Source organism: Triturus cristatus, chromosome 6 (assembly GCF_964204655.1).
Source record: "Triturus cristatus chromosome 6, aTriCri1.1, whole genome shotgun sequence".
Lineage (NCBI taxonomy): Eukaryota > Metazoa > Chordata > Amphibia > Caudata > Salamandridae > Triturus > Triturus cristatus.
The window spans coordinates 560,783,070-560,811,055 of record NC_140589.1 but is presented as its reverse complement, the minus strand read 5'-3'; the positions used below and the strand labels follow the sequence as shown (position 1 = coordinate 560,811,055).

Genomic DNA, 27,986 nt, shown 5'->3' with positions numbered 1-27,986 from the left:
TATCCAACACTTTCCCAACTGTTGCCCTCACTGGAGTTGGAATAGTTATTTTTACCCCTCCGCTATCCAACACTTTCCCTACTGTTGAACTCACTGGAGTGGGAGTAGTAATTTTTACCCCTTCGCTATTTAGCACGTTCCCTACTGTTGCACTGAGTGTAGTTGGATTAGTAAATGTTACCCCTCAGCTATCCTACTGTTGCACTCAGTGGAGTGGGAATAGTGATTTTTACCCTTCTACTATCCAACACTTTACCTACTGTTGCACTTTTTGGAGTGGGAATAGTCATTTTTACCCCTTGGCTATCCAACACTTTCTCTACAGTTGCACTCTTTGGAGTGGGAATAGTAATTTTTGTCCCTCCGCTATCTAACACTTTCCCTACTGTTGCTCTCACTGGAGTGGGATTAGGAATTTTTACCCCTCCGCTATCCAAATCTTTACCTACTGTTGCACTTTTTGGAGTGGGAATAGTAATTTTTGTCCCTCCGCAACTTGCCCTAATGTTGCACGCACTGGAGTTGGAATAGTAAATTCAATTTTTCCGCTATCCAACACTTACCCTACTGTTGCAGTCACTGGAGTGGGAAGTTATTTTTACCCTTTTGCTTTCCAACACTTTCCCTACTGTTGCACTGATTGTATTGTGAAATTTAAGTGTAAATATGTTTTAATAGTCTGTTTTAATTTATTATAGATTCTTTTTTTTAAAAAAAATCATTAATATACATTTATATTTTTTATATTATTTTAAACTTTTAACATAAATTAAAAATAATAGTTTATTAATTGTTTTAAAGTAAATATATATGTATAGATTATTATGTTTGTATGTTTATTTTTTATTAAGTTTATTTGTTATATTTTATTAAAATGTATATTAAATGTATTTTATTTTGTTAAAATTATATTTAATATTTAATATATTTAATATCGATTTTTTTATTTTATGTTTATATAAAAGTCGATATTTTATACATCTATATTCTTACATCGATATTTTTTAGTCAATATTTTTGTATTTACCTGTTTATGTATAGGAGTCGATATTTTTGTTGTCTGTATTTTTTACTCAATATTTTTAACATCAATATTTTTTACATCGATGTTGTGTCAGTGAACCAGCTAGAGGGGTTTACTCTGCCTGCCAAGGATGTGTATTCCATCTCTTGAAGTGTGGTACAAAGGCAGAACTGGTCCCTCACCCCACTGTGATGCGGTATGGCCTCCCTAGAAGGGTCCTGGGAATGAGCAGAATAAACCCTTTCTTGAACCTCCAAATCAGAACAGTTAGTGCTAAAGCTGCCCTTTGCTCTGGCAACTGTTCCTGTCCACTTCTAGGTAGTTAACCCCCACTTTGTGGTCAGCAATTAACACCTATTGGTTGAGCAGTAGTACCTAACCTGGAGCGGGCCACGGGATGGACAATTCCCATGGATATAAGTCAGTGTCTACTGGGTTTGGTCCCGATACGTAAAAAGAAAAATCTTAGTCGGAGGTTCCTCCTGCTGGAACTGGTGCCTGCCAAGCACAGGATTGCCAATAGGTGGGTCTCGCTGGACCTGGTGGGCCTTGCAGACTGGCAGTGGGACTTAGCAGAGTAAGCTGTGGCAGAAGAATGACATGTGGAAGACACGCAGGGACAATAAACTGGCGAATGATATGCAGGCATGGACGGGGAGGCTGGCAGAGTTGCTTGTGCTACCAGATGCGAGGCCTCTGTGAGGGGTACGTGGGCCAGAGGGATGAATGTATGAGTGGTTTAGCTGGACGGAGTTCCAGTGGAACGAGAAAGAATGGTTATGTGGAGTGAGGAGTTGGATGGCCTGAAGGTTTTGGAAGGAAATTGCACAAACATATGCGCCTCTTAATGCTTGGATGATGTTAATGATGTAAGATGTACTGACCTTATTGCTGATACAGTAGAGCGGGGGTTGATGGGTTGTTTGGCCTGTATTTTATCAAGATATGATTAATGTTGAAAATTGGAGTTCAAGACTGTGGTCAATGCCAATAAAAACGTATACCCAAAAGTAACACGTATTGGCTTTTCTAATGCCCTGAGGCAAGCCATTGACCCCTGAGTCAGAGTTATGAACTTTCCCAACCTAAGACTGTATCCAGCTCTGGATGTGTGATGAGTGGCAGAACTGGTTTTAAGCTAGTTTAGGCTCAGGCAGTCTAAAGTTCATTTCTACAAAGTTACTTTTCTGCTTAAGTTTTCAAGAATCTAACTTCACTGTTAAGTCAGAGTAAACAAAACTAAGCATGATATAACCTTGAAGGATTTTTTTCTAGACCTTTCCTCATGTGTGGTGTACAAAAACAATTTTATTTCTACCTAGGCCTAAAACGTTTAGCACAGTCTACATAGTGAAATAGTTTTTGGGTTTAATTTCACTGCGGAGGCACGCTGCATTGCAAGGGCACACCAACCTCTATACGCAGCGTGTCACATTTTTATATATTAGAACCAGGCCTGTGGGCCTACAAGGCATACTTTAGGGGTGGCTAAGGAATATATAAAAATAGGCTTTTCCTACAAGGCATAGTGATTTTTCCCTGCCAATATAGTGCATTTAAACTACAACCTACCCAGAGAACAGTGGTGCTCTTGACAGAAACATATTTCTGCCACACATGTGGGTAGTGTGAATACACACTTCATCTCATATATGCCATTTAAACTCCCATGCCATGGAGGCACCATTTACAAGGGGCTTATAGGAAAGTTAAATAGGGAGTTCCGATGTACAGCACATGTTTTAGATTGGGTAGCACTTTTTAGTAGTGGTAAAGTTCACAGAGTTCCAAAGCAAGCATGCAAAACCAAGGGGACCCTGAAAAGAATGGGGTAATTTCTAACAACCCTGCACTTCTGACAAACCTCTTCTTTGAGCAGCCTAAAGGCTGGTCCTCCTCGGAACAGCATCCTGGGATCTCCCAAAATAAAAAATCAAGCCGTGGTCTACAAAAGCTTTTCCTAAGTATTTACTGCACCCTTTAATGACACTGCTGAAAAAACGATTTCCTTTCTGCCAAGTCTTCAAAGGGAACTGCTGGAACCAGGGGTCTCCCTGTTTCCCATGTATCCCATTGGGAAGGCCATGGCCAGGCTTGTCAATGGAATGCAGCTAATTTCCCTAAGCAGATTTCTACCAAACGTCTTCCTCTAGTAAGGGAAGGTTAGTCTCAGATGGGCCTATTGTCAGGGAAGGACTGCGAAATGCCCAGCTGCCCAGCAGAGTAATTAACCTAGCCCAGCAGTGTAGGTGAAATCCACAACATAAATAAGGGTTAGCTCAGGAAAGCATAACTGCTAAATTACATATTTTACAAAGGAAATTTGGCCAAAGTGATATTTTATTTGCCCATGGGATATTTTAAATGATAGGGAAAGAGATGTTAATCATTTCTCCATCTTGAGCCAATGCAAATGTGATATTTAGTGCAGTGTTTAACTACAGTGTACATACATAAAAGCACCGCAGATGTACAGTAAAGCACTTCAAGCTTACACTGTAATCAAAGAAAGGGCACCTTTCTTTTTGGATTTTCAATTGAATTAAAAGGCCTACAATGGTCCTAATCCATTTAGCCAGAGTCCCATCTGTGATAGGCTGCCTGTGCACAGATATTAGGCTGTGACAGACAAATGTCCTCCGTGCTCAGCCTGCTCATGTATGCACACATATATTCATACTAGCATTGTCTCTGTTCAGGAGAATAACCTTATATAAAAAGAGAAATTCTGCCTTAAGCATAAGGACTTTCACGATGTATTGCTCCAGCTGTGTGAGAGCGGTACTTACTTTGATCAGCAAACGAGTAGCCATTTCTCAAGTGGGAGAAAACAGCTGCCTTCTGCACATATGTTATAGACAAAGGAAATGTGCAAGGCAAAAAAAAAACAATCACTAATATATGTGCTCCTAATTCAGACTACAGATAACCTCACAGTGTAACATGAAGAATGCTACTATTTGGAAGACTCTCAAGACAACCATTAGAGTAACGTTTATTGCCAATGCAGTCCATAAAATGAGGGAATATAGGCTAGAGGAAGATTTGTTACAGCTGGAAGCACAGATTAAACTACATTGTTCTGTGGGCTTGCTGAGGAAAATGTACAGGATTATAAACTAGGGACCAGAGGTATGTATCCAGATTGGAGTCACAAACCCTACAATTAGCAAAATCACAGAGTTTGCAACCATAAAATGTTATGTTATGCATGCTTGTAGAGCACACTGTGACACAGGAGTGTATGTTGGCACTGAGCAGGTGTGAGATAAGCCACATCTAGGGTCTAGTGGAACTACTCTAAAAGCCAGGTCTTCAGCTTATTGTGGAGAAAAACGGCTTTTTGGATTGTACTAAACCAATTTTGTGATTCAGTAAAGGCTTAACGAATCACAAATTGGATTTAGAGGACACTTTCTATCGCAATTTATAAGGGGTGGGTTTTTGGCCTTCGAATTTGCAAGTTAGAATGGTAAGAATCATGGTTTGCGACACAGTTGCGGTTTTAAACCACTGTTCAGTTATCAACTCCTAAGTAGGGGCGGTAAGTGATTCGCTTTGGGTATCAGGGTGTAGACTTCGGAGGGAGTAGTAACTGCTCACTAAAGTTTTTCAAAATTTCCTTTAAGTAAATAAGGCTGAAATACAATCACAGGGATGGTGGTTTGCTGTCTCTTGCAGGCCAACCTCCCTGTTATTGTAGCCAATTGCAGGGTAAGTTTCGAATTGTGATCTGCATAATGATTATTAATAGCAGAGGTCATTCTGTGCTCTCCTGCGATTTCCTGTTTTTTGAAACGACCATTTTAGAACAAGAGGTTGGTTCACAAAATCATGTTTAACAACTCTACAGATCGGTAAGAGGAGCAACACAGTAAGAAGGGTTTGAACTACACATATGCCCTTTTTTTCTGCCCATGTGCCACCTTGCGATGCTCACCGTTCGTATAAAGTGCTTTTGCCGAGGGTTGCAGTGCTCCTGATTCGGTCTCTGATCATCTTGCGGTCTTGCACTGTAGCATAATGCAGCATGAGCTCGCCTTCATCTTCAATGTGCTCCCTGACCTTCTCCCAGATTCGGTCCTCAGCACTCGGCGTGACAAGACTGTCCTTGATGAATTCTCTGCAGCTCTGAGCCAGCTGATTCGATACCTGCAGAGACCACAAATACCCTGTCACAACTAGTGCTGGTGGGAGTAATCTGCTATTACCATCTCTTGTATGCCTTCATCGCCTTCATCCTTGTCTTTACATTCCACAGTCCCACACATGCACAAAAATGACGTATATTAAAATATATATATGTGTGTGTGTGTGTGTGTGCGTATGTGCACATAAATATAGCCATCCAGTGGACTGGTACATAGCATTTATATTGGCCAATAGATTTTCACCTTTCAGAAGATGCAGTGACCCAGACTGACTACACCAGGTTGAGGAATACAAACCCTGCTCTACTACTATTGCAAAAAATATCAATGATTTAACTAATCAAGAACCAGACTCGATCGAAATATCACCACTCAAAAACCTGATGTTAGCAACTCGGAATATTACGGGTATAAAAAATAAGCTGAATGATGAAGCATGGCTTAATTCAATCAGAAAATTGTCACATCATTTGTTTGTAAAAACCTGGCACACGGAACCTTTTCATATTGATGTTTTTTCCACCGTTGACATCCTAGCGACTCCCTTCCGGAATGGAAGCGCTAAAGGAGGACTAGTTGTTTCAGTTTCCGTTACATGCCCTTTAATTCTTAAGAAAGTTTATACTGACTCACAATATTTTCAATTCCTGAGGTGTTTAACTTTTGATAATCAGTGTTTTGTAATAATTCATTTTTACAACAATGTTTTTGATAATACTAGAAATCAGGTCATAATGGCACTCAAGAAGAAGTTAGACTTATTTATAAAACACATCAGAAGTGACTGCTTTTTATATCTGGGCTGGGGATTTTAACAGTACGAAATGTGATATTCTGGAAGGGAAATACTGTGGGTATGGGAACGAGTATGGTGAAAGTTATTCCGACTTCCCAAACAATTTATATAGAGATACTATTAACGGGGCAATGCAGAAATATAATCTACAATTATTAGATCAGTCAACTGCAGAAAGACAACCCCAGTTACTAACTTACAAAGGCCATAGACAGTCCTCAATCAATGATCACATATTGATCTCAGAATTTGGACGAGGACAGATAGTGAAAATGGAGGTGATAGAAAGTTCCTTTCGTGATCATGATCCGCTATTCCTAACTCTTCGACTCAATGAGCCTCCCCAGGAGGGGCCTTGTTTAGCCCCCACCATATCAACCCAAGGACAGAATGGCATCACTATCAAATGGTCTGGCGTTCACCCAATTGAATTTTTAGATAGATTAATGTACGAATGTCAATATGATATTGTGATTTGTAAAAAGGAGGATTCTTCGGACTGTCACATCATTGGAGCTTTCTGTAATATTACCTCTGCAATCTCTGGGGGCTTAAAAATTAAGGATAAAAAGATAGTTTCTAAAAATGTCAGTTGGTTTGATTGTGAAGTGAACTTATAAAAACATAGAGAATGATATATAAACAGACTCTCACTAGAAGGAAAAGGGAGATACAAGATCAGGCATGGGAAAAATTAACTCGAGCGGCTAGTACAAGGGATGCCCCCCTATTCTGGAAAACAATTAATCACCCCTATTTTAAAGACTCAGTTCCCCAATTGAGGGCTTGGTCCAGCCCATGGAATGGATAAAGTATTTTGGACAGGTTTTTGATCGAGATAATGAATTTTTTGTACCGTCGGATAATAGAGATATAATGAAATCTCAGTACCATCAGAAAATAGAGATTTTATTACCTTGGACCCCACTAATTTGGCCCCTATTACCCTGGATTAGGTCACAGTGGCCCTAGACATATGTGTAAATGAGAAGGCACCCGGACCTGATGGGGTCCCAGTAGACATTTTTTAGACGGATATGGGTCTCTGGGTCCCAATTTTACGAAGAGTGTGTAATGCTGTAGCAGTTGGTCTGGTGACGAGAACTTGAACAGAAAGTATCAAAGTCCCGATTTTCAAGAAGGGAGATAGAAGTGACGCCAAATGCTGTTTCCCTATTTCCCTTCTCGACACAACATCAAAACTGAAACTCAATCCTTACAGAAACACAGTATGGATTCAGAAGGGAGATAGGGACTGTTGAGCTGTGCATTAACCTTCACTTAATAATCAGTAAATATACAGTTGTAAAAAAAGGGCTATCTACACCTGCGTTTTGTCGACCTCACAAGTGCTTTTGACCTAGTGAATCATGTGAAATTATGGCAAACCTTGGCTCTCATGGGTGCCCCAAGTGATATTATTACATACCTGTCACAAGTATATAAACGATTGAATACAAGAGTTCGATATGGGACAGAAGGAGAGTGTACTACCAGTTTCAGAGTAACACAGGGAATAAGGCAGGGATGAATTCTTGCACAACTCCAGTTTTCTTTATATATAAATGGAGTAGACGAAGGTTTGCAAAAGCTGAATGCGAATGTCCCTTGAGTTGGTTACCGTGCCGTCCCCACCTTGCTTTATGCAGATATCGTGGTCCTTTTATCCAGAACCGCTAACGGGCTCCAGTGCCTAATTAAGAAGTTTGCAGAATATATGCAGGAAAAGGATTTGGTACTTAATTTGAAAATAACATTTACAATGGTGTTTGGAAAAGGGAAGTCAAAGACTAGGGCCCACCATGTAAATAGGGTCCCTATCGCAGAAACACATTCATTTTCATATTTAGGACTGTTATTCACAGCAAACGGTCTTTGGGGACCCCATATTGAGTATGGTAAATTTACAAGGACTACAGAGCCAATTTTTAGATTTTCCCCAAAAATGGGGAATAAGCCAATTAAGGAAATTTTGACCCTTTATAGGAGTAAGGGGCATATGTATCAACATCTCCATTTGCGATTCTCAAATAGCGATTTGAGAATTGCAAAACGGGATGTATTTAAAAAATTGCACAACTTTTGCGATTTCTCAAAATTCCTTAATTGCGATTAGCAAATTGTGAAATCGCAATTAAGGAATACCTTCCCATTCATTCCTATGGGCCAGGAGGCCCATAGCAATGAATGGGAAGTTCTTCTCAATTTGCGATTCGCTATTTGCTAATCGCAAATTGAGAATAATTTCAAAGGTGCAAGGGTGTCATGATGACACCCTGATGCACCCCTGAAATCAGCATCTGTGCACATATGGCGCACATACATGCCCTAAGGGCCAGATACAGGAACTACGTTAGTCCCGCTGGAGATTTACCTCCTCAAGTCCAGCACAAACAGTTCCATTAACGTTTGAGGAGGGGGAGACTTTTGGTCCAAGCATTGTGGTTAGTCGCTGCTGTAGCGTGAAGTGCCAGTCATTGCTGAAGCTGCATGTTGATGGATTGTCCTGGACAGTCGCTGTCGGCACAAAGTGCAGGACTCGTAGTGCCAGTCGTCATGGAAAGTCACTGTCAGCTTGAAGGGTGAGTTGCGCTGGAGCTTCACATTTGTGGTCATCGCACGAGAAAAGGCCACTTTGCAGTCACAAGGAGCCCAGAACTTAAGGATTTTCACCTTTTCTTGTGCAGGAGTTTTCACAGATATCAGCAAAGGGGCCAGGACCTGGGGTGCACCTCTTGGGGATTAGGGCTACCTCCAGCATAGGCCAGCAGCAGGACTCAGGCAGATCCAGATGGCGCTGTTCAGCTGGGCAGTCGCAGGAAGACCTCTGGAAGCTTGTTGTGTCCCTGGAGCTCACACAGGCCGGCCAACTGACTTTTGGAGTCACTCTGGGTAGTCTGGAATCAAGGCAAACAGGTCCAGACTTCATTCCTCAGACAACAAGGTAGTATTTCCAGCAGCAGGACATTCCTTCAGGCAGCAAGGCAGTCCTACTTCTGAGTCTTCCACAGGTCAAAGAGAGTTCTGATGAGTGGTTCTGAAGGTCCCATTTTTACACCTGGTACCAGCATTTTGTGTGGGGGAATTCATTGACCTACCCCAAAATGTGTTCTAGTCAGTTCTTCTCCATCCCCTGATTGTGACTCCAAACAGTCTAGAATGACTAATGGTAGGGCAGGCCTGGTGCCACGTTCCTTTGTCTGTGCAGCAGGCAAAGCCCTTTGTAATATAATCAGGACAGGGTATAGCTCCTCTCCAGCTATCCTGTCAAGACGCCCCTCTCCAGTCACACCAAGGTTACCTTTACCTTCCTGTCTGGAAGCAGTACAAAAATCACCACAACAGAGTCATTCACAGTGATGTGACCCAAGACACTGGCAGAAAGTCACAGTTGGTTTGGCAAGAAAATGTCAACTTTCTAAAAGCTGCATTTTCGAATTTATAACTTTAAAATGGACTTTACCATTAAAGAGCGTTTTAATTAACAGTTTATTTGAGTGTAAACAGTATATCTCTATTTGCTCCCAATCTGAAGTTAGCACTTATTAGATGTAACAAGGCAATCCAGTGTTATTCTATGGAAGAGATCAGCCTTACAACAGTGAAAAATGACTTTTGCACTGTCAGGACATGTAAAACATAAACACACATGTCCTGCTTTTTAAATACCATGCACCCCTCTCTCTGAGCTTTTAGAGCCTAACCTAGATGGGCCTTATATGTATTTAAAAAGAAGGCTTAGGCCTGTCAAAAGGTTTATTTTGCGAAGTACAAATGGCAGTTTAAAACTGCACTACAAGCTGCAGTGGCAGGCCTGAGATAGGATTTATAAAGCTACTTTTGTGGTGGGCACAATGAGTGCTGCTGCCCACTAGTAGTATTTAATTCACAGGCCCTAGGAACATGTTGTACCATACACTAGGGACTTACAAGTACATAAAATGGTCCAGTCAGGTGTATACCAGTTGTTACAATGTTTTAGGGAGTGATCACAAACACTTTACCACTGGTGAGCAAGAAAAAGGTGCACAGAGTCATAAAAGCCAACAAAAACAGGTTCAGCAAAGGAAAGCAGAGGAAGGCAAATATCTGCACTGACCCTGCAGACAGGATCAGGTCCAACAGGTGTCCTGTGAAGGCCTTGTTACCACCCGGACTGCATATCCAAGGGGCTTACAGGGAACGTGACATTTCGAGAGTCTTTTAATACTCTCATGTGAGTCCTCGCAAACCTGTGTGACACTCTTTAACACGGAATGATTGACTTACCTACCCTTTCCTTTTCAGTGTCTTCTTCCGATTTCTTTTCTATTTTACGTTCCCTGATTTCATACTCTTGCGAGAGTACGGCATAAAGATTCCTTGAACACGTCTCATGTGACTTGGGGGGCGCGCCTATAGAATGTGCGTTATTCGTTGCCAAGGTGCTTGGCTTTAAGTTGTTTCTTTCGGTTGGGAGAAGGATTTGTGCTTGCCCTCTTGCATCTGTGTGTACGGCCTAACACCGCGCACACCTCCTTACTTGTGGGACTGCTGGAGAGGTTCCTTTTTGTGACGCTTGTGTGTGCCCGGCATTCCACCGCGCACACCTCCTTGTGTTTGGGACCGCTGGAGCCGTTCCTGTTTGTCCCTCTTGTGTGCCCAGCATTCCCCCGCGCACACCTCCTTGTTGCAGGGACCGCTGGAGCAGTTCCTCATTGTGACAATAATTGGCCCGGTGTTCCCCCGCACACTCCTCCTTGCCTTTAGGACTGCGGGAGCAGTTCTTCATCGTGACACCCGTATGCTTCCACCGCACATGCACCTTGTTCCTTTAGTTGGAGACTGTGAAAGCCGGTCAGAGTTTGTGACTCTTGAATTTTGGCATCTTTTCACACACTCTTCACCGTCCCTGCCTGGTTGGATTATAGGCTTGGTTTCTTGTTGGGGTATTTTCTGTTTCCTTAAGGGATGTATCCTTTTGGCAACAAACCCAAGGTTCTTTCTGCACTTCTTCTGAGAAAATACCGTTCCCTGCTGCTGCCAGTGGGAATCTATCGCTTATGACTTCTAATAGGGATCCTCACCCCTAATCAGTCAGTTACCTTCCCTGGACTTATTTTTGGTGGTTGTTTTTTCTTCCTTTTTGGTTTTGAGAGTGGCAGTATCAGCAGTCCAATCAAAGAGAGACTGACCCCATCCCATGTCTTAGTCCTACTAAAGGGAGTCCTGTTGCCCTCTGTGCCGACGACTTCTTCCAGCGTTTCATTTCCTTGTTTTTTCCTTCCTTTCCCCTTGAACAAATAGCCCAAGCTGCTTGATCAGCGTGGAGGGTTGCTCTGGAGGTGAGAGGTGGGACTATCTCCGCTTCCGCAGCTCCTTGTTTTCAGGTGAGTAGGATCGCAACAGGCCTGAGACCTGTCACTGAATGTTTTCTTATTAGGAGCAATCTGAACAGGTCGTAGTCTGAGGCATATTGGAGCTTTACTTTCTCATGGCCCTTTTGTCAGACTATTTTCCTGATAAAATTGTGCTTGGACCTGATCCTTTTATCCTTCCAAAGGAGTTCTCCTCCATTCATGTTCCTCAAGACCTAATACTTCCATGTTTTCTCTAGCCCTACATGTGTAGCTGAAACCTGTGGCATTCTCTGGATCTCTATAGAGCTTTGTCTATTTATTCAGGACTTTCTCTTTTTTATCATGTTGATTTCCTTTTTGTTATATCTTCGTTGGCCGATACGGGTCAATGCCCTTTTACAGCTACTTTGAGACGCTGGGTTAGATGATTTATTTCAGTGGTTCTTAAACTTTTGATCTCTCTGCACCCTCGCTTAAACATAACTGGAGTCTGGAGAACCCCAACAAATCATTATTGGAATATGGGTTTCTCCACTGAGTCATTATTGGAATCTGGGGACCCCAGCCTAAGCAATTTCAATAATCTGAATGGCAAAATAATACACAGAAATAGGAAATAAAGCATTCAGCAAACAAATACACAACTGATGAAAGATATTATTTAATTCAAAAGCAAATGTGGAAAATTTCAAAATGTTAATTATTCTAGCAGGGTGGTTTGAGATTTTCTAAATTCAATTGAAGCTATGCATCGTCCATACTATATTTTGATTGATGCATTTGCACTGCTCTCACGAATCAGCCTGAATATATCAACTTTTTCAGCCTTCAATTTCTAATGTATTATGTTAAATTTTGCTTCTCTAACAACGTACGCTTTAGTAATCTGATAATAATATTTAATTTTCTAAGCTGTTACCAGGCCCCCTGAGTAAGCATTGCAGACCCCCAGAGGTTCCTGAACCACAGGTTACAAACTGCTGATCTATTAATTTGGCCTCTCAGAGGGCAGGGGTTGATCTTCCTGTCTAAATTCAGAGACATTCCACTAGAAGTATTTCATCCTCACAGGCCCCTTTCAAAGGTGATTTGTTCTGTGGCCACTTGACCACGCAAAAACACCTTAATTTCACATTACAGATTTCATTTGAGGAATTTGGCTTCTAATTCTTTTGGCTCCTCAGCTCTGAGTTCAGTAAAATAACATGTTTGCAACAAAGGTTATGGCGGTTTACTTAAAAACAATCACTGTGTGATGCATTTTTGGCCACCAGTCTCTTTATGTGATTAAAATGTAAGGACTGGGACGATGAGGATGGACTAGAAAGTAATGCACAGATTACATATCAGTAATTTCCATTACTCAGAGTCCTAGTCCTCCTTGTCAACGCTCAATCCCCCTCCATTGCCTCTCAGAATAAGATGCTTTATGTCTCTGCTTATTCAGGACAAGAGTTATGACACCTAAAGATATTCAAGTCCCTCTTTTATTTTAATTGGATAGGGAGGGTTTATCTTGGGTCCTTCTTCTATCCTGGGGGTGTTTTAAAGAATTAATATATGTATATATAATATGGCTGAATTTGTTTCTGTATGGGACAGAGTACTTACCAAACTTGGCCATTGCTGTGTCCTGGCAAGGTACCAACATATACCTCTTGCTGGGGCAGTTAATACCCCATAGTTTAATTATCAAAGGCCCTTATTTAAGGGGTATGAATATATAGCATTTAACATACCTCATATTTATCCTACTGTAACGTTAGACTAAAACCCTCATGAACATTTGGATTCGGCTTTTGCCAATACGAAAAATCGTGGTGGATTTTCGAAAATTAAATATATCTTTGAAAACTAATCAGGCTGAAATGTAGACCCTGCTCTCACTTTCCTTGCTGTGCTTCTGTCCAATACTCTATAATAATATGCGAACACACAGGGCAGTGGCCTATTTTATGCATACTTGTAGGAAAGTGCCCCCTTTTGACATGGTCACCCACACTATTTGCTCATTGGTACTGATGTTGTTAATTGGTAGTGCACTGGGTCAACCAGGCCCCGTGCCAGTACTCGTTCCCTAAAAATAAGACAAATGTTCCATTGTAACCCAATTGGCAAGGACTTTAGCACCCCTGTAAGTCCCTAGTAAATGGTACCAAAGGCATGGGTACTAAAGAAGGTCACACAAACTGTAGTAAATAAGTAGGCATAGAAAGGTATCCTCTTGAAGAGCAGTTTAATGAGACAGAGCAAACACAAGAACGGACTCTCCACGACAGAAGCCAACAGCAACTGTCTAAGAAGAGAACGTAGAACTCACAGGGCAGAGAAGAACATAGAACGATAAACATTCCATAAGCACAGAAACACTAAGCATGTACTACACATCTTCTTCCCTTCTAAAGAAAACAGAAACAAAACAAAAAAAACAAAACAAAAAACACATCAGCAAACAAAATCTTGCAAGTAGGTTGGAGCCCTCCTAAAACGTGGAGTGCGATTAGAGACCAAAGGCACAGGTAGAGGAATAGGAATAGATGTTGACGAATCCCCAGCACCCCCAACCACCAGAGGTGCAGCAGCAGCAGAGTGAGACTCCGAAGGCAGAGAAGCCAAAAGATACCCACTGCTACCTTCTTCAGAGGAAGGAGATTCCACAGGAGAGCCTCCAGGACTTTCCAAAGAAGCACCTCTCCTATACAAAGCTACCCGCCTGAAATTCCAACATTCCCCATTGTTAAGAATGACACAATGATCCAAAACCTTCTTGACCGTAAAAGGACCCTGAAATTTTGACAACCCTTTGATTATCCTGCCCCTTTTTACTTTGACCAAATCCCCCACACAAAAAGGACGCACAGAAGAAGTAGGTAGCAACGCAGCAAGATCCTTTTCCCCAGCAACCACCTTCTTCATCCAGGCTGGAATCAATTTAGAGCCAGGAACCCGCCCCCTCATCATTTGAAAAGGAGACAGCTGACCATCAATAAGAGGTGTAGTGCGATATGCCCACAACATTTCATTGACCATTTTCCGAACAATAGAACCATCAGAAAAAGCCATCTGTATGATGCCCTTTACCACCCTATTGGCCCTTTCACAAATCCCATTGCCTTGTGGGTTGTACAAAGATGTGCGATGGTGAGATATCCCACATCCCAAGAGAAAAGATTGCATATCAGAAGAAATCAATTGAGTACCATTATCAGTTATGATTACAGAAGGAAGACCCTCATCCTTGAACAAATTTCCTAAAAATCTGATAGTAGTATCGGTAGTGATATTGTTGGTAAATTCCACAACTAACCATTTCGAAAAAACATCCACAACCACTATGGCAAATCTGTCTCTCTCGTGTAACTCACCCATGGGACCAATAAAATCTAGACAAATGGTGTGCCACGGTGAACCTGGATTAGGTAGATGCCCCTGCGAAGTACTAGGACAAACCTTGAGTCTCTTTTCCCCTTCTCTGCATGTTGGACAATTCTCCACCCAATCCACAACTTGAGAATCCATGCCAGGCCACCAGAAATTGTCTTTGAGACGACGCTGAGTAAGAGTTTGACCTAAATGCCCCTCATGTGCCAAGGCCAAAAGTTTGCTCCTCAGACCACAAGGAGGTATGAACCTCTCCCCTTTTGCAATAAGATTATCCCCAACTAAGGAGAGATCATCCAAGACCTTAAGAAAAGGACGCACAGAAACCGACACCGCACTCTCCCTTCTAGAACCAAGTGAAATTAATTTGATAACCTCCTGTAATGTCACATCCACAGCCATCTCTCTCTCCCAATCACAAGCCTGGAAAGCCCCTTCACCAACAAACACAGCATCCTCCACAGAAGCAACAGCAATATCATTAGAGGAGCCAGAAGTAGAAGAATCAAGAACTGACCTCCAATCCAAAGATAACCTTGAAAGACAATCCGCTTGAGTGTTCCTCCAGCCCTGGATATGTTGAACAGAATATTGAAATTCTTGAAGCTTAGAAGCAAGCCTCGCCAGTCTAGCAGAGCCTTTGCCCGTACCACCGGGAGAGAGAACTTTTATGAGAGGCTTATGGTCCGTCTTCAGCACAAACTTCAAACCCCACAAATAAGTTCTAAAGTGTTCCACTGCCCAAGCAGCAGCCAGAGCCTCCCTTTCAATTACTGAATAATTTTTCTCCGCATCAGTTAAGGTTCTAGAGGCAAAAGCCACTGTACACTCAGATTGATCATAAACTTGAGATAACATAGCCCCTAGACCAGTAGCACTGGCATCTACGGTCACCACAGAAGTCCTCTTAATGTCAAAAGGAGTAAGCACTTTTGCATCGCAAATCTCTTTTTTGATGGCCTCAAAAGACTCTTGCAACTGGGAAGACCAAACAAAACTAACCCCTCTCTTGAGAAGCGACCTCATAGAAACAGTTTTATCTGAAAATTTTTTGACAAACTTTGAGTAATACTCAATAAGTCCCATAAAGGAACGCAACTGATCTTTGTCCTTAGGCCTGGGAGCAGAGTGAATAGCACGACATAAGTCCTGTTTCGGACGTACGCCACTGGCACTAATAGTGTAACCAAGATAATCTATCTCTTCAGTCAAAAACTTGCACTTGTCCCTACGCAACGTCAAGCCAGCTGACAAAAGTCTGTCCAAAACCAACCTGAGAATGACATTGTGTTGCTCCTCAGAGTCACCATAAACCAAAATGTCGTCTTGGAAAAACACAGTATTACCTACACCTTCAAAAAGATCAGTTACCATCCTCTGAAACACACTGGCAGCCGAAATGAGACCAAAAGGCAACCGTGTAAATTGAAACGTGCCAAACGGTGTGATAAAGGCTGTCAAGTGTTTGGAGTCCTTGTGAAGATTAATTTGGTGATAAGCACTTCTAAGATCCAACTTAGAAAACACCCTAGCACCATGTAAAGTAGTGACCAGTTCCGAAATGTTGGGAAGTGGAAAAGTATCCGCAACCACACAGTCATTCAACGACCTCAAGTCAACACAGAAACGGAGTTTGCCATCCGATTTTTTAGTGACTACAATGGGAGAAACCCAAGGTGAAGCCTCCACAGGTTCAATAACCCCAGAAACAAGCATGTCGTCAATCATACTCTTAACCTCTTGCCGAACCACTATGGGAATGCGCCTAGCTTTGTGTTGTACAGGAACAGAATTCTCTTTTAGAATGATACGATGGGAATACCCTTTGAGCTGACCCAAACCCTCCCTGAATACCAAGTTGGCCTTCTCTAGGATATCCAGTAAGCCACTGTCTTCAACAACCATAACTTGTGGGAAAGCACGGGGATTGACAATTATCCCTAAGTCGTACTGGTGAATCCACCCAAGTATGGCCGGACCAATTTTGGACACATAAACCTTGCCATGTATTTTCCTGTATGAAAAAATAATGTCCGCTGTGAAATACCCCACAATGTCAATGGTCTCACCTTGATAACCACCCGGGGAGATGTCCTTGGGTAAAAGACACCTGGAACCCCATTTGTCCCTGAAAAGTTCATAAGGAATTATAGTGTACCTAGAACCTGTATCCACCATTAAGTACACTTCTTTACTATCAATGGAGAAGAGAGCTTTAGGCCTAACCTTACGCCTATCATCAACTTGCCCTGCAGAATCTTCATCAATAACCAAAATTTTATGACCCTCCTCATCAAATAGAATAGAGTCTTCAACAGTGGTGACAGAAGAGCGAGATTTGCCACGACAAACTCTGGCATAATGGCCCATTTTACCACACTTGAGACACTCTTGTTTGGCTGCAAAACAAAATTTTGAGTCAGAGGAATGGACAGAGCTACCACATCTGTTGCACATGCGAGATGAAGACAACTTTTGTGTAGATGGTGGTTTGGAAGTAAAGTTCTTCTTAAAAATATTTTTGTTCTTAACAGCAGCAACATCAGAGAGTTCACCAGAAGCAGAAGTTAGTTCTGAGTACTCTTGACCCGAGACTTCATTAACATCACTGGAGGGTTTCTTCTCCAACTCTTTCATATATCCTTGTGAGTCTTCAACAATTTTAGCTAATTCAATAGCAGTTTGTAAGTTAGGATTTTTGGCTGCCCAAAGACGCTCCTGAACTTTCTTATTATTACACTGAACAATAAGTTGATCCCTAATGAGCTCATCAGTCATATTACCAAACTTACACTTGACCGACATTTCTCTAAGTCTTTCCACAAAATTGTCAATAGTTTCACCCATCTTTTGTCCTTTGGTATAAAATCTATACCTATTCATGACCAAATTCTCCTCTTTGGCATATCGTACTTCTAAGCGACAAATTGCTTCCTTATATTCATCTGGGACAGGTTGACCATTAGCCTGTAAAGCCTGTGGTAAATAGCGAAAAATGCGTTGACCTTCTTTGCCCAAGGAACTCAAAAGTAAGGCTTTCTTCCTTTTTGCAGAATACTCCTGTGCATCCAAAGCATCTAGATAATTGTCAAACATCGGGAACCAGTCATCCCACGAGATGCTGGGTTGACCAGGACTAACTAAGAAACTTGGAGGAAGAACTATTGAGGGATTTTCGTTGGACATTGTAATATAAAACAATGCGTGAGCACACACACAGGAGTAAGTAGAAGAATAAGAGTCAGAATACACACACGGGAGAAACAACAAAACCCGTGTGAGTATCGTCGCTGTACTGATGCAAGACAGAGTATACACACAAAAGAAACAACAGTACCTGTGTGTCTCCTCACAATACACAAGGCGTGTGTATCGCCGGTGTTACCAGAACACTGCACTGGATAAAAGTGTATCTTGACAATACGCAAGGCGTGTGTATTGCCGCTGATACACTGCACCGGAACACTGTGAGGCGGAGCTGATGCACGTCTGTATCCGTAGTCCGTAGTGATAGCAACGATGAAAACAAAGATGGCCGCTACGTAGAGGACGTCAGGGCGTGAGAACGCACAACGTGAGAGCGTCAGAACTCCTTAGGACCTCACACAGAACGCCAAGGATTGTAGTGCAAGGTTCCAAGACGTCATCATATAGACTGCTGCCACGAAGAGGAACGAAGCTCCTGCTGCGCCAACTGCACCAACCGTCAACTTGAAAGAGACACGGCACAGAGGGAGAACCGAAGGCAGAGATGCGCCGGAACTTGAAGCTGGAGACAACACCAACTTGGCTCAGCCTCACACACCACCAGATCGGAGTCAGAGCGACTCGAAGCACTTCCAAGCTGTGAACAGGGCTATGAAGTCAGGACCATCAGACTGACACCCTGAACACCGACCAAACAACACAAAATCAAGCGGTCCGATGAAGACTTGGATCAGGAAGTGGACACCAAAAGGTAAGAGTGGTGTGCAGGGTGAAGATCTTCCGCTCTTGTGGAGAAACTGCTGTGTGCCTTGGGAAAGCAGCGTATGGGTAAGAAGCCAGTCGTCGCCAAATTGTAGTAAATAAGTAGGCATAGAAAGATATCCTCTTGAAGAGCAGTTTAATGAGACAGAGCAAACACAAGAACGGACTCTCCACGACAGAAGCCAACAGCAACTGTCTAAGAAGAGAACGTAGAACTCACAGGGCAGAGAAGAACATAGAAGGATAAACATTCCATAAGCACAGAAACACTAAGCATGTACTACACAAACCAGCAGACTGGACTACGGAAACACCCTCTACTCCAGGATCAACAAATCTCTGCTCCACAAACTTCAGACCATATAAAACACCTCAGCCAGACTCGTCCTCTTCATCCCTCGACACAAACACATCACCCAACACCTGTGAGACCTCCATTGGTTCCCCGTCGAGAAGAGAGTGACTTTCAAGATACTCATCCACGCCTACAAATGCCTCCACAACACAGGACCCAAATATCTCAACAAAAGAATCTCCTTGCACGTACTCAAGAGAAACCTCCGACCTCGCCCTCACCAAGGCCCTGCGCATTAGAAGAGCAAGAAAGGTTAGAAGAGCCTTTACCTATATCGCGGCTAAGACCTGGAACGAGCTCCTGATCGACATCAGACACGCCCCTACTCTGCACATCTTCAGGAAGACCCTCAAGACCTGTCTCTTCGACTAACCGGAGCTGCTCCCCCCATTGCCCCCCCCCAGTGCCTTAAGACCCTCACTGGTGAGAAGCAGAGGCTTCACAATTCCCTGATTAATTGCTTGATTGACACAAACCACTATAGAAGGGGACAGGGAGCCGATAGAGCTCCAGTACCCTTGCTCCCAAGAACAAGCATGTAGCACATGACGGTGTAGCTGTTCCTAAAGTAGTAACATAATACAGGAGGAAAGTTAAAAGTTAATACTTGGGGGGAGGAAGCTTCCTTATTAGGAAGTAGTGCCCTCACACACCTGTGAAGGTGTCATGCTTCATCATTAGGCGTTTTGCTCCTTGTGGGGTCGGCGCTACAATACCACATGGGCAGTGCAAGAGGACTCTTTAGCAGAGATCCTGTGTAGAATGCCGTAAAGGTGAGTGCAGATATGTGGAACAAGTCTATCGGTGGGTTAAAAATATCACTGAGGTACCCTGAGGGTGAGGTTTATTCCTTGGTCCTCCTTGTAAGGTTAAAAGCAGTATATAAACCTAATTTCCAACAATGAGGAAACACAATTTAGTGGTATGTGCACTCACCACTAATTTGCACTCACCATGTTTTGTTCCTCGTGTGGTTGGCGCTGCAGTACTCCACGGGCCCCGCGAGATGACTCCTTAGCGGATATCTTTTGGTAGAACGCCATAAATGTGAGTGCAGGTGTGTGGAACAAATGAATTGGTGGTTTAAAAATACCACGGAGGTACCCTGAGCACGAGTTGTATTCCTGTGTCCCCCTGGTAAGGTTAAAAGCCATATCTAAACTGCTGATTCCCAATAATGAGGAAACACAATTTAGTAGTTAGTCCTTATACACTGCATGTACTATATGTATGTCACCCGTAGAGCAGGCCTTAGAGCTCTAAGGCAGGGTGTATTATATTACATGTGAGGACATATCTGCAAGAGCAGATGTGTCCCTGTAATGCCTAATTCCATTGCTTGACATTGTAAGTGATCACAAAGCTATCTTAAGGTCTGTACCGGGCACTGGGCTTACGAGAAAACCAACTATATAATGGCTTCATTTAAAACTACTGATATTTGGTATCAGTCTTAATAAATCTGTACTGGTGCCAGTACCAGATTTATGAAGACATGCACCAAGAGGGCACCTTAGAGGTGACCCCTAAAATCTTACTAATCACATAGTGTGCTGGCTGACTGGCCAGCCTACCACCACAATGAGTTTTTGACCCTCTGAAAGGGACAGTCCACGCTCTCAGAGATCAGAAACAATGCATGCTCTGGGGGAAGATGTTCACACCTCTTCCAGCAGGATGGTTAGCAGATTAGCCTCTCAAGGCCAGAGGCTTCAAAGCATTTCTGCCTTTCAAATGCAACTCCAGCCTCCCCCTGACCTGGGTAACGCCGCCCCCTTCCCTAAGACCCATTTGGTACCAGAGTAGGTGGGAAATTAGATAGTAAGAAGGCATGTTACACTTCCAGGCTAGGCACTGCCCTAAGGTGGTCCACCTGAAATGGACAGTCGAATAAAGGTTTCACCATCTTGGTTTAGTAAAAAAATGGGGAGAGGAGTTGGCCTAATGGCTAGGGCGCTTGACCTCGGACCTGGGGAACTGGGTTTGAGTCTCGGTAATGACGCTGAATATCCTGTGATTCTGAGCAAATCACTTAATCTCCCCGTGCCTAACAAAAAAATTGAATGTGTGTCCTCATGTAACGTAACTGGTGCTATGTAAAGCGCTCTGATACCTGATTGGATTCGGGTCAAGTTCGAGCTATATAAAACTCTGCAAAAAAAAAAAACTAGGAGCTCTGGCTCAGGATTATTCCCTCTCCTTCCAGGAAGTGGTCATCTGGGGGTGTAGACATGCCTGGGGTGGGTAGCTTATTTGCTACTACCCTATGCTCCCCTAAATGCCCCTACATTCACCATTTAGGGTCCCTCGACATTAGAGAGACAGATTGTTCTACCTGTTAACAGAAGGGGGACAAAGAAGAGCCGTCACCGTGAGAACAGAGCACCAACACCAAACTTGGCACCAAACCCTGCCTGGCTGCTGGCACCTCAACAATTACATGGTCTCGACTCATCTGAAAGCTGTGCATCCTCCCAAGCCCATGGAGGATTGTCCAGCACTTCAATAACCACTTAGCATCTCCCTTAGGGTGCAGAAGCCAGCCCTCCGCATCTGCAGGCACCGACCACACTTGCTCGTACAACGTTTTGCTGGACATCGGGCCAACTGAGGGAGCATCATGACAGGAATAGGCTTTCGTGGTTCCAAGAGGTCAGCCCCATCTCTCCACTGAGCTTCGAGAAACTGGACCCTCCAGGAGCCCCCCAACTAAGGCTTGTTGAAAGTCCAGCCCAGACACCACCACCGTCAAAGCGACCTACACAATGAGGGACTTCAGGACCGATGAGGCTGACACTGAAAGTGGCCCTGCTGTCTTGTTTTCCTCCCCTCTACAGGTCTAAACAAGAACCTTCAGAGCCTCCAACGCAAGTAGCCAGCTGGCCAAACACCTCTGCACCCAAGCCCCACAGTCTTGGTTTATGATAACCGATTGTACCCCTTTGCTCCAAAGCTCCCCTCTGATAAGCCCAAGCTGCTCAAACACACTACCACAAATAAAGTACTTGGGATTATTTAAGTAAGCCCTGTGTAGTGTCTTGCAAGTCTAGTTTCCTTATCTTGATGACAGGGTTCAAAAGGAATTAAAGGCATGTCATCTATGCAACTGCCTTTCTACAAAATCTACTCACCACACCTTGAATATGTCAGAACTCCCAAAGCATGCATGGGAGAGAATAGCCATTTAAATTTTCGGGCCAGTCGACAATGGACATCATCTGCTGGTGTTTATGGACGAAAACTCATGATATCCGTTAATTGAAGATCTTATATCTACTGTTCAAGAAAAAGTCATTGAAAAATTAGATGGCATCTTTGCAACATGGGGTGTTCCAGCCTAGTGAAGTCTGACAATGGCGCGCCTTTCAACAGTCGAGAGTTATTGGAGCATTTAAATATAAAGCATCAGAAGAGCAGACTTTTGTGGCCACCGGTAAACAGACTTGTTGAATGTTTTATGAGTATGCTAAGGAAAGCAGTGCAGCATGCTACTCTTGAGAACTTCGATTTGAAAACTGTGTTGAATTCTACCTTGAGAGCTTATCGTTCAACACCCCCACTTGACCACAGGTGAAAGGCCAGTGACATTGATGTTCGGGACAGCAATGAACACCAAGTTACCTCAATGGACCAATCAGAGAAAAGAAAATGAGACAACAACCCATTAGAAGAACTTGGTTAACAAAAAAAATATGAAACTGTATGCTGACAGAAGATGACATGCGAAAAACATTGTCTTTAAGAAAGGAGATTCAGTGCTCGCACAACAAATGCGGGGAAGAAAATCTGATGCTCTATTTGATGCAGAGCCTTTTCAAGTGGTGTCTTCTAAATAACAAGTGGTGACTGCCCAGCATCCTAAGAAGTCTGATACCAGAGACTCTTCTCATTTCAGGCACTTAACTATCCGTTAACTATCCGTTCATCAGTTGAACTGTTGAAGGAGAGACTGGTTCTGAAACATCAGTGACTGCTGTTGCCTCTAAACCGATTACGCAGATCCTGGACATTGGTGATGACACCTCCCAGTTTCCAGAACAAGATCAGTTCGAACAATCAAAGCACCAAAAAGACTGATTGAAGAGATTTATATACATAGGCCTCTCTATATATATTTTGAACAAATGTGTAATCTTTTATTTAACAGAGAGGGCGATGTAGGGCTATATGTATGAAGGCATTTTGCATTTCCTAACGGTGTGAATCTCAATTTTGGGCCAGTAGGAAATGCAAAATGCCATTTCAGTATGTACGAAAGGCATTTGCGATGGTGCAAAATGCGATTTTTACCTAGTAGAAATCGCATTTTGTAAATCGCAAATAGGGATTTCCAAATTGCGAATCTCTAACCATATGTACAAAGGATTTCTTAATTGCGACTAGTCTCTAAATGATTGTTAGAAATGAGGGTCTCTAGTTGGCAGAGGTAGGTACCTTTGTACAAATAGGGACCCTTGCTTCTAGTCAGGGTAGGGGGATACACTTCTAAAATAACACCTGCTCACCCCCTTGGTAGCTGGGCACGAGCAGACAGGCTTATCTTAGAGGCAGTGTGTAAAGCATTTATGAACGCATACAGTAATACAGTGAAAACACTACAAATGGACACCACACCAATTTAGAAAAATAAGTAATCTTTATCTAATTCAAACAAGACCAAACAAAAAGATTCCACAATATAGTAATAAAAAAATAACTTTCAGATTTTAGAAATAGTTCGGTTCAAAGCAAATTGCAGCTGCGACACTTTTCACTCAAAATACCTTGGATGCGTCACGCAAACGAACAATACGGGCCGCAGGAAAGGTGATGTGTCGGTTCCTTACACTCAGGGAAGGTGATGCGTTGGTTTCTTGCTCCGGGGAGGTGATGAGTCAGTTCCTTGCTGCAGCGCAGGGGAGGTGATGCCTCGGTTCCTTACCGGAGAGGAGGTGCAACAAACTTAGTGCCTCGATGCGATGCAACAATCCGGAACGATGCATGAACTCTTGCAGCAGCATAGCAGGCCTTGTGTCGAACTCGGTGCGATGATCTCAGACTTTGGAGATCGGTGCACTCGGTGTGGCGTGCAGCGATTTCCCGAGCCGCGGTAGGCGCTGCAACGGTTTCTTCGGCGATGCATTGGTAACAGGTGCAGATGCGTCTCGCTTCTTCAAAGTTGCACTGATTTTCCGGCTCCCAGCGGAAAACAAATCTCAAGAGGGCCAAAACAACAGCAGGCACCTCTTTGCAGACCTGAACACCCAGCAAGGCAGTTCAGGGGAGCTGGTGGTGAAATCTTTGTGTCCCTGAGACTTCAGAGCAGGAGGCAAGCTCAGTTTCAATCCCTTGGAGATCTTTTCCTCAAGCAGGTAACAGAGCAAAGAGCAAAGTCCTTTTCTCCTTTCCTTGGCAGCAAGTAGCCACTGCAGGCCAACCACAGACAGTAAACAGCACAGGAGCAGTATTCCGCCTCAGCTTCTCCAGCTCTTCTCCTTGGCAAAGTTTCCTCTTTGTAGGACTTAGCTCTTTTTAGCTAAAGTTCCCTAAACTTTTTGCTTTCCCCCTAGACCTTTTTTCTGACATGGTGTTGCCAACTTAGATGCTTTGGACACTTTGCCACTGCTAAGCAGTGTCAAAGTGCAAGTGCTCCCTGTATAAAGTGTAATGGTAATTGGTTGTCCATGATTGGTATGTCTGCCTTGCTAGTAAAGTCCCTAGTAAAGTGCACTATGTGTGCCAGGGCTGGTAATGCAAATGCTATTAGTGGGTCTACAGCACTAATTGTGCCACCCACACAAGTAGCCTTAAAAAGGGAACTCAGGCATGCCATTGCAGTGCCTGCATGCAGTTTGTTAAACTGCCATGTTGTTCTGACAAGTGCACCCACTTGCCAGACCTTACCCTTCCCTTTCTATGCACATCAGACACCCCTATTGTAGGCCCAAGGTACCCCCTGGGCAAGGTGCAGTGCATGTGAAAGGTAGGACATGTACTAAGGTGTGTACCATGTCCTGACAGTAAAATAATATCAATTTTGTTTTTTGCGGTTGAAAGGCCATCTTGCCCATAGGATAGAATGGAAAGGCTGTGTAATATGTTTTCCAGCCTATCTTCCCAAAGGCTTAAGATGGAGAGGTGAAGTTTAGTATGCCTGAACTCACAATGTAATAACATCTTTTTAGGAAGGTGGTTTTTGCGTTCTGTGTTTAGAAGCCACTCATTTAGAAGTGGCTGGGTTTTTGTGCTCTATCATTTCTGTGTGTCTCTGCCTGGTTGTGGATTGACTGTCTGGATTTGAAAGCGATAGGATCTGTGGAATGTCTTCACCCAGGGGAGGAGGTGAGACAGCAACAGGCAGACCTGCATCTGGAGAGTAGGGGAAGGAGTAGCCCCTAGAGGTGAACAAGCCTGGGCTGCTGCTATAAAAAAAAATGTCTCATTTCCTGCTGAGTGATAAAGAATCCAGACCCCCACTAATCAAAGGAAGAAGATGTCACTGGCAGGGAGTCACCCAGAACTGATTTGAACAGGGGTCAGTGCCCCCTGATCACAAAGACTTCAAAGCCATTGAGGGGTGTAACTATGAGAGCTGAAGCACCTGAACTTTGGAGAATGGCTTGATCAAGATTGAACAAGACTGGAGCTACTTCGTGGTCAAGAGGAACCTTTGCCAAGGAAGAAACAACTGAAGAGACTGAAGGAAAGGAATGACCCTTGCAGTGTGTTCTGGGGCTGGCCTGCAGTTTGCTGTTTTAACCAAGGAAAGGCTAAAGGGACTTTGCTGTGTGCTGTGTCCCCCTGCTTGAAAGGACTTTGCTGTGCTGTGTCCTGAAGTAACTGATCCCCAAGGGCCCGAGGTGAGCTGGCTCCCTGTTGCGGAAACTCAGGAACACAAATGTTTCCAGGAGAGTCTCAGCGACACTGTGTGCGTGTGCTTGTTGCAGCCTGAGACCCTTGTAAGCCATGCCCTGTCATCGTGGGCACCTGGAGTCCAAGCAAAGATCAGCGACGCTGTGTGCATGTGCTTTTTGCAGCCTGACCCTTTGTGAGGATTGTCCAGTTATCGTGTGCACTGGAATCCAAGTGAGTCTCATCGACGCTGTGTGCGTGTGCTTTGTGCAGCGTGAGACCATCGTGAGGATTGCCTTGTAGTCGTGCACACCCGGAATCCAAGTGAGTCTCATCGACGCTGTGTGCATGTGCTTTGTGCAGCGTGAGACCTTCGTGAGGAGTGCCTTGTTATCGTGCACACCCGGAATCCAAGTGAGTCTCATCGACGCTGGGTGCGTGTGCTTTGTGCAGCATGAGAGCTTCATGAGGATTGCCTTATTATAATGCACCCGGAGTCCAAGTGAGTCTCAGCGACGCTGTGTGTGTGTGCCCGGTGGCAGCCTTAGATCTTAGTAGCAGTAGCGGCACGGACCGGCAGCCCCGGAGGAGCTGAGCTGCCGGCCCGAGCCTGCCGTTGCCAATTCACAAAGATTGCATCGGAGGCCCAAGCCGCTGGATGAGGAGAGTGAGTTTGCGCCCCTCAGGTAACGTGTGTTGACTCCTGGGGCGGGGTGCGGGCTCGGAGGGAGACGCTATCGGCCTCTCTCTAATCCCGGCAGCGCGAGCCTCTGCTTCGGCTCGTATCACGGCCCGTATTGCCAAGGGAGTGGCAGTACCGGGGCCTGAGTGCGTGCTGCAATTTTTGTTACACCATGCCTGTGTTGGGGGCAACTGTTGACAGAGGCTTACTGCGAGTCAGAAGGAGTGGCGGAGAGACCGCCTAAGGCACCGTGATCAATGCCGGAGTGTATTAAGCATTATCTTATTTCTACAGAACGGAGTACCTGATTGTCGTATTACACATTGCATTATTCCTGCATAACGAACTACCTGATTAGTGTATGACGCATGGCATTATTCTTGCATAACGAACTACCTGATTAGCATATTATGCACTGCATTATTCTTGCATAATGAACTACCTGATTAGTGTATTACGCATTGCCTTATTTCTGCATAATAACATACCTGGTGGTTGTATTACGCATTGCATTATTCCTACATTGCAAAGTGCCTGATTGCTGCGTTACGCATTGCATTATTTTTACATTGCAAAGTACCTGATTGTTGTGTTATGCATTGCATTATTTTTACCTTGCAAAAGTGCCTGATTCTAGCATTAAGAACTGCATAACATGGTATTAGGATTACATTAGAATGTTTAGAAGTGCTCATTATTATCGCCAGAACTTACAAGGGCTGACTGGCCTAACAACCGGCCAGGAGAAATAGTACACATATTCATATGCTGGATTTATATCGTGTGGTCTTATCGATATATCTTTTTACATAACATTTATACTAGTTTTTATTAAACTCGTGTGGAGTCTATTTGTGGTGTCATCATAGGGTTGCTGCGAGCATGGTTGCAAATACTTTACACATTTGCCTTGAAGATAATCCTGGCTGCTTGTGCCAAGCTACCAAGGGGGTGAGTGGGAGCTATCTCAGAAGGTGACCTTCCTTTCCCTGATGTGGAAACGCAGGTCCCTATTTGGCCTAAGGTACCTACCTCAGCCAACCAGGGATCCCGGGTCTAACCCTCTTGATTTCCCAGAAGTGATCTACAAGTCTGGGCCCCTCTTTTTATACACAACAATCCTTTGTTCTCTGATGGCAGAGAGTGTCTGTACCCAGTCCAAACCAGTTCTGTCCTCACCGGTGCAGCTTCCTGGCAGGAGGTGGAGACAGCATTGTTGAAGGCAGACAGGGCCCATTCAGGTGAATCTCCTCCCCCTACTCTAAAAGAAGCCCAGGTCTATTGAGCCCAGGCCTGACTCATCAGGCTCTCTCTAGAGCCAATGGCCCTCTCCAGCCCCTGCCATCCAAAAGCCAGACATGCAATACACAAACCTAGCAGAGGCACACTAGATGGTTAGGCATGAAAATACCTACTTTCTATAAGTGGTATTTTCAAACACAGAATGTAACAAGCATT

General features: G+C 43.7%; 1 protein-coding gene across 1 annotated transcript in view; it reads right to left on the bottom strand.

Annotated features, from left to right (window-relative positions):
* The window catches only part of LOC146817397 (dynein axonemal heavy chain 5-like), a 1,608,734-nt gene that overhangs the window by 1,434,824 nt on the left and 145,924 nt on the right, over positions 1-27,986 (bottom strand). Inside the window, exon 7 of the mRNA XM_085609634.1 lies at positions 4,965-5,176. Within this exon, the coding sequence (XP_085465760.1) occupies positions 4,965-5,176 (212 nt within the window). The remainder of the gene's footprint in view (positions 1-4,964; positions 5,177-27,986) is intronic.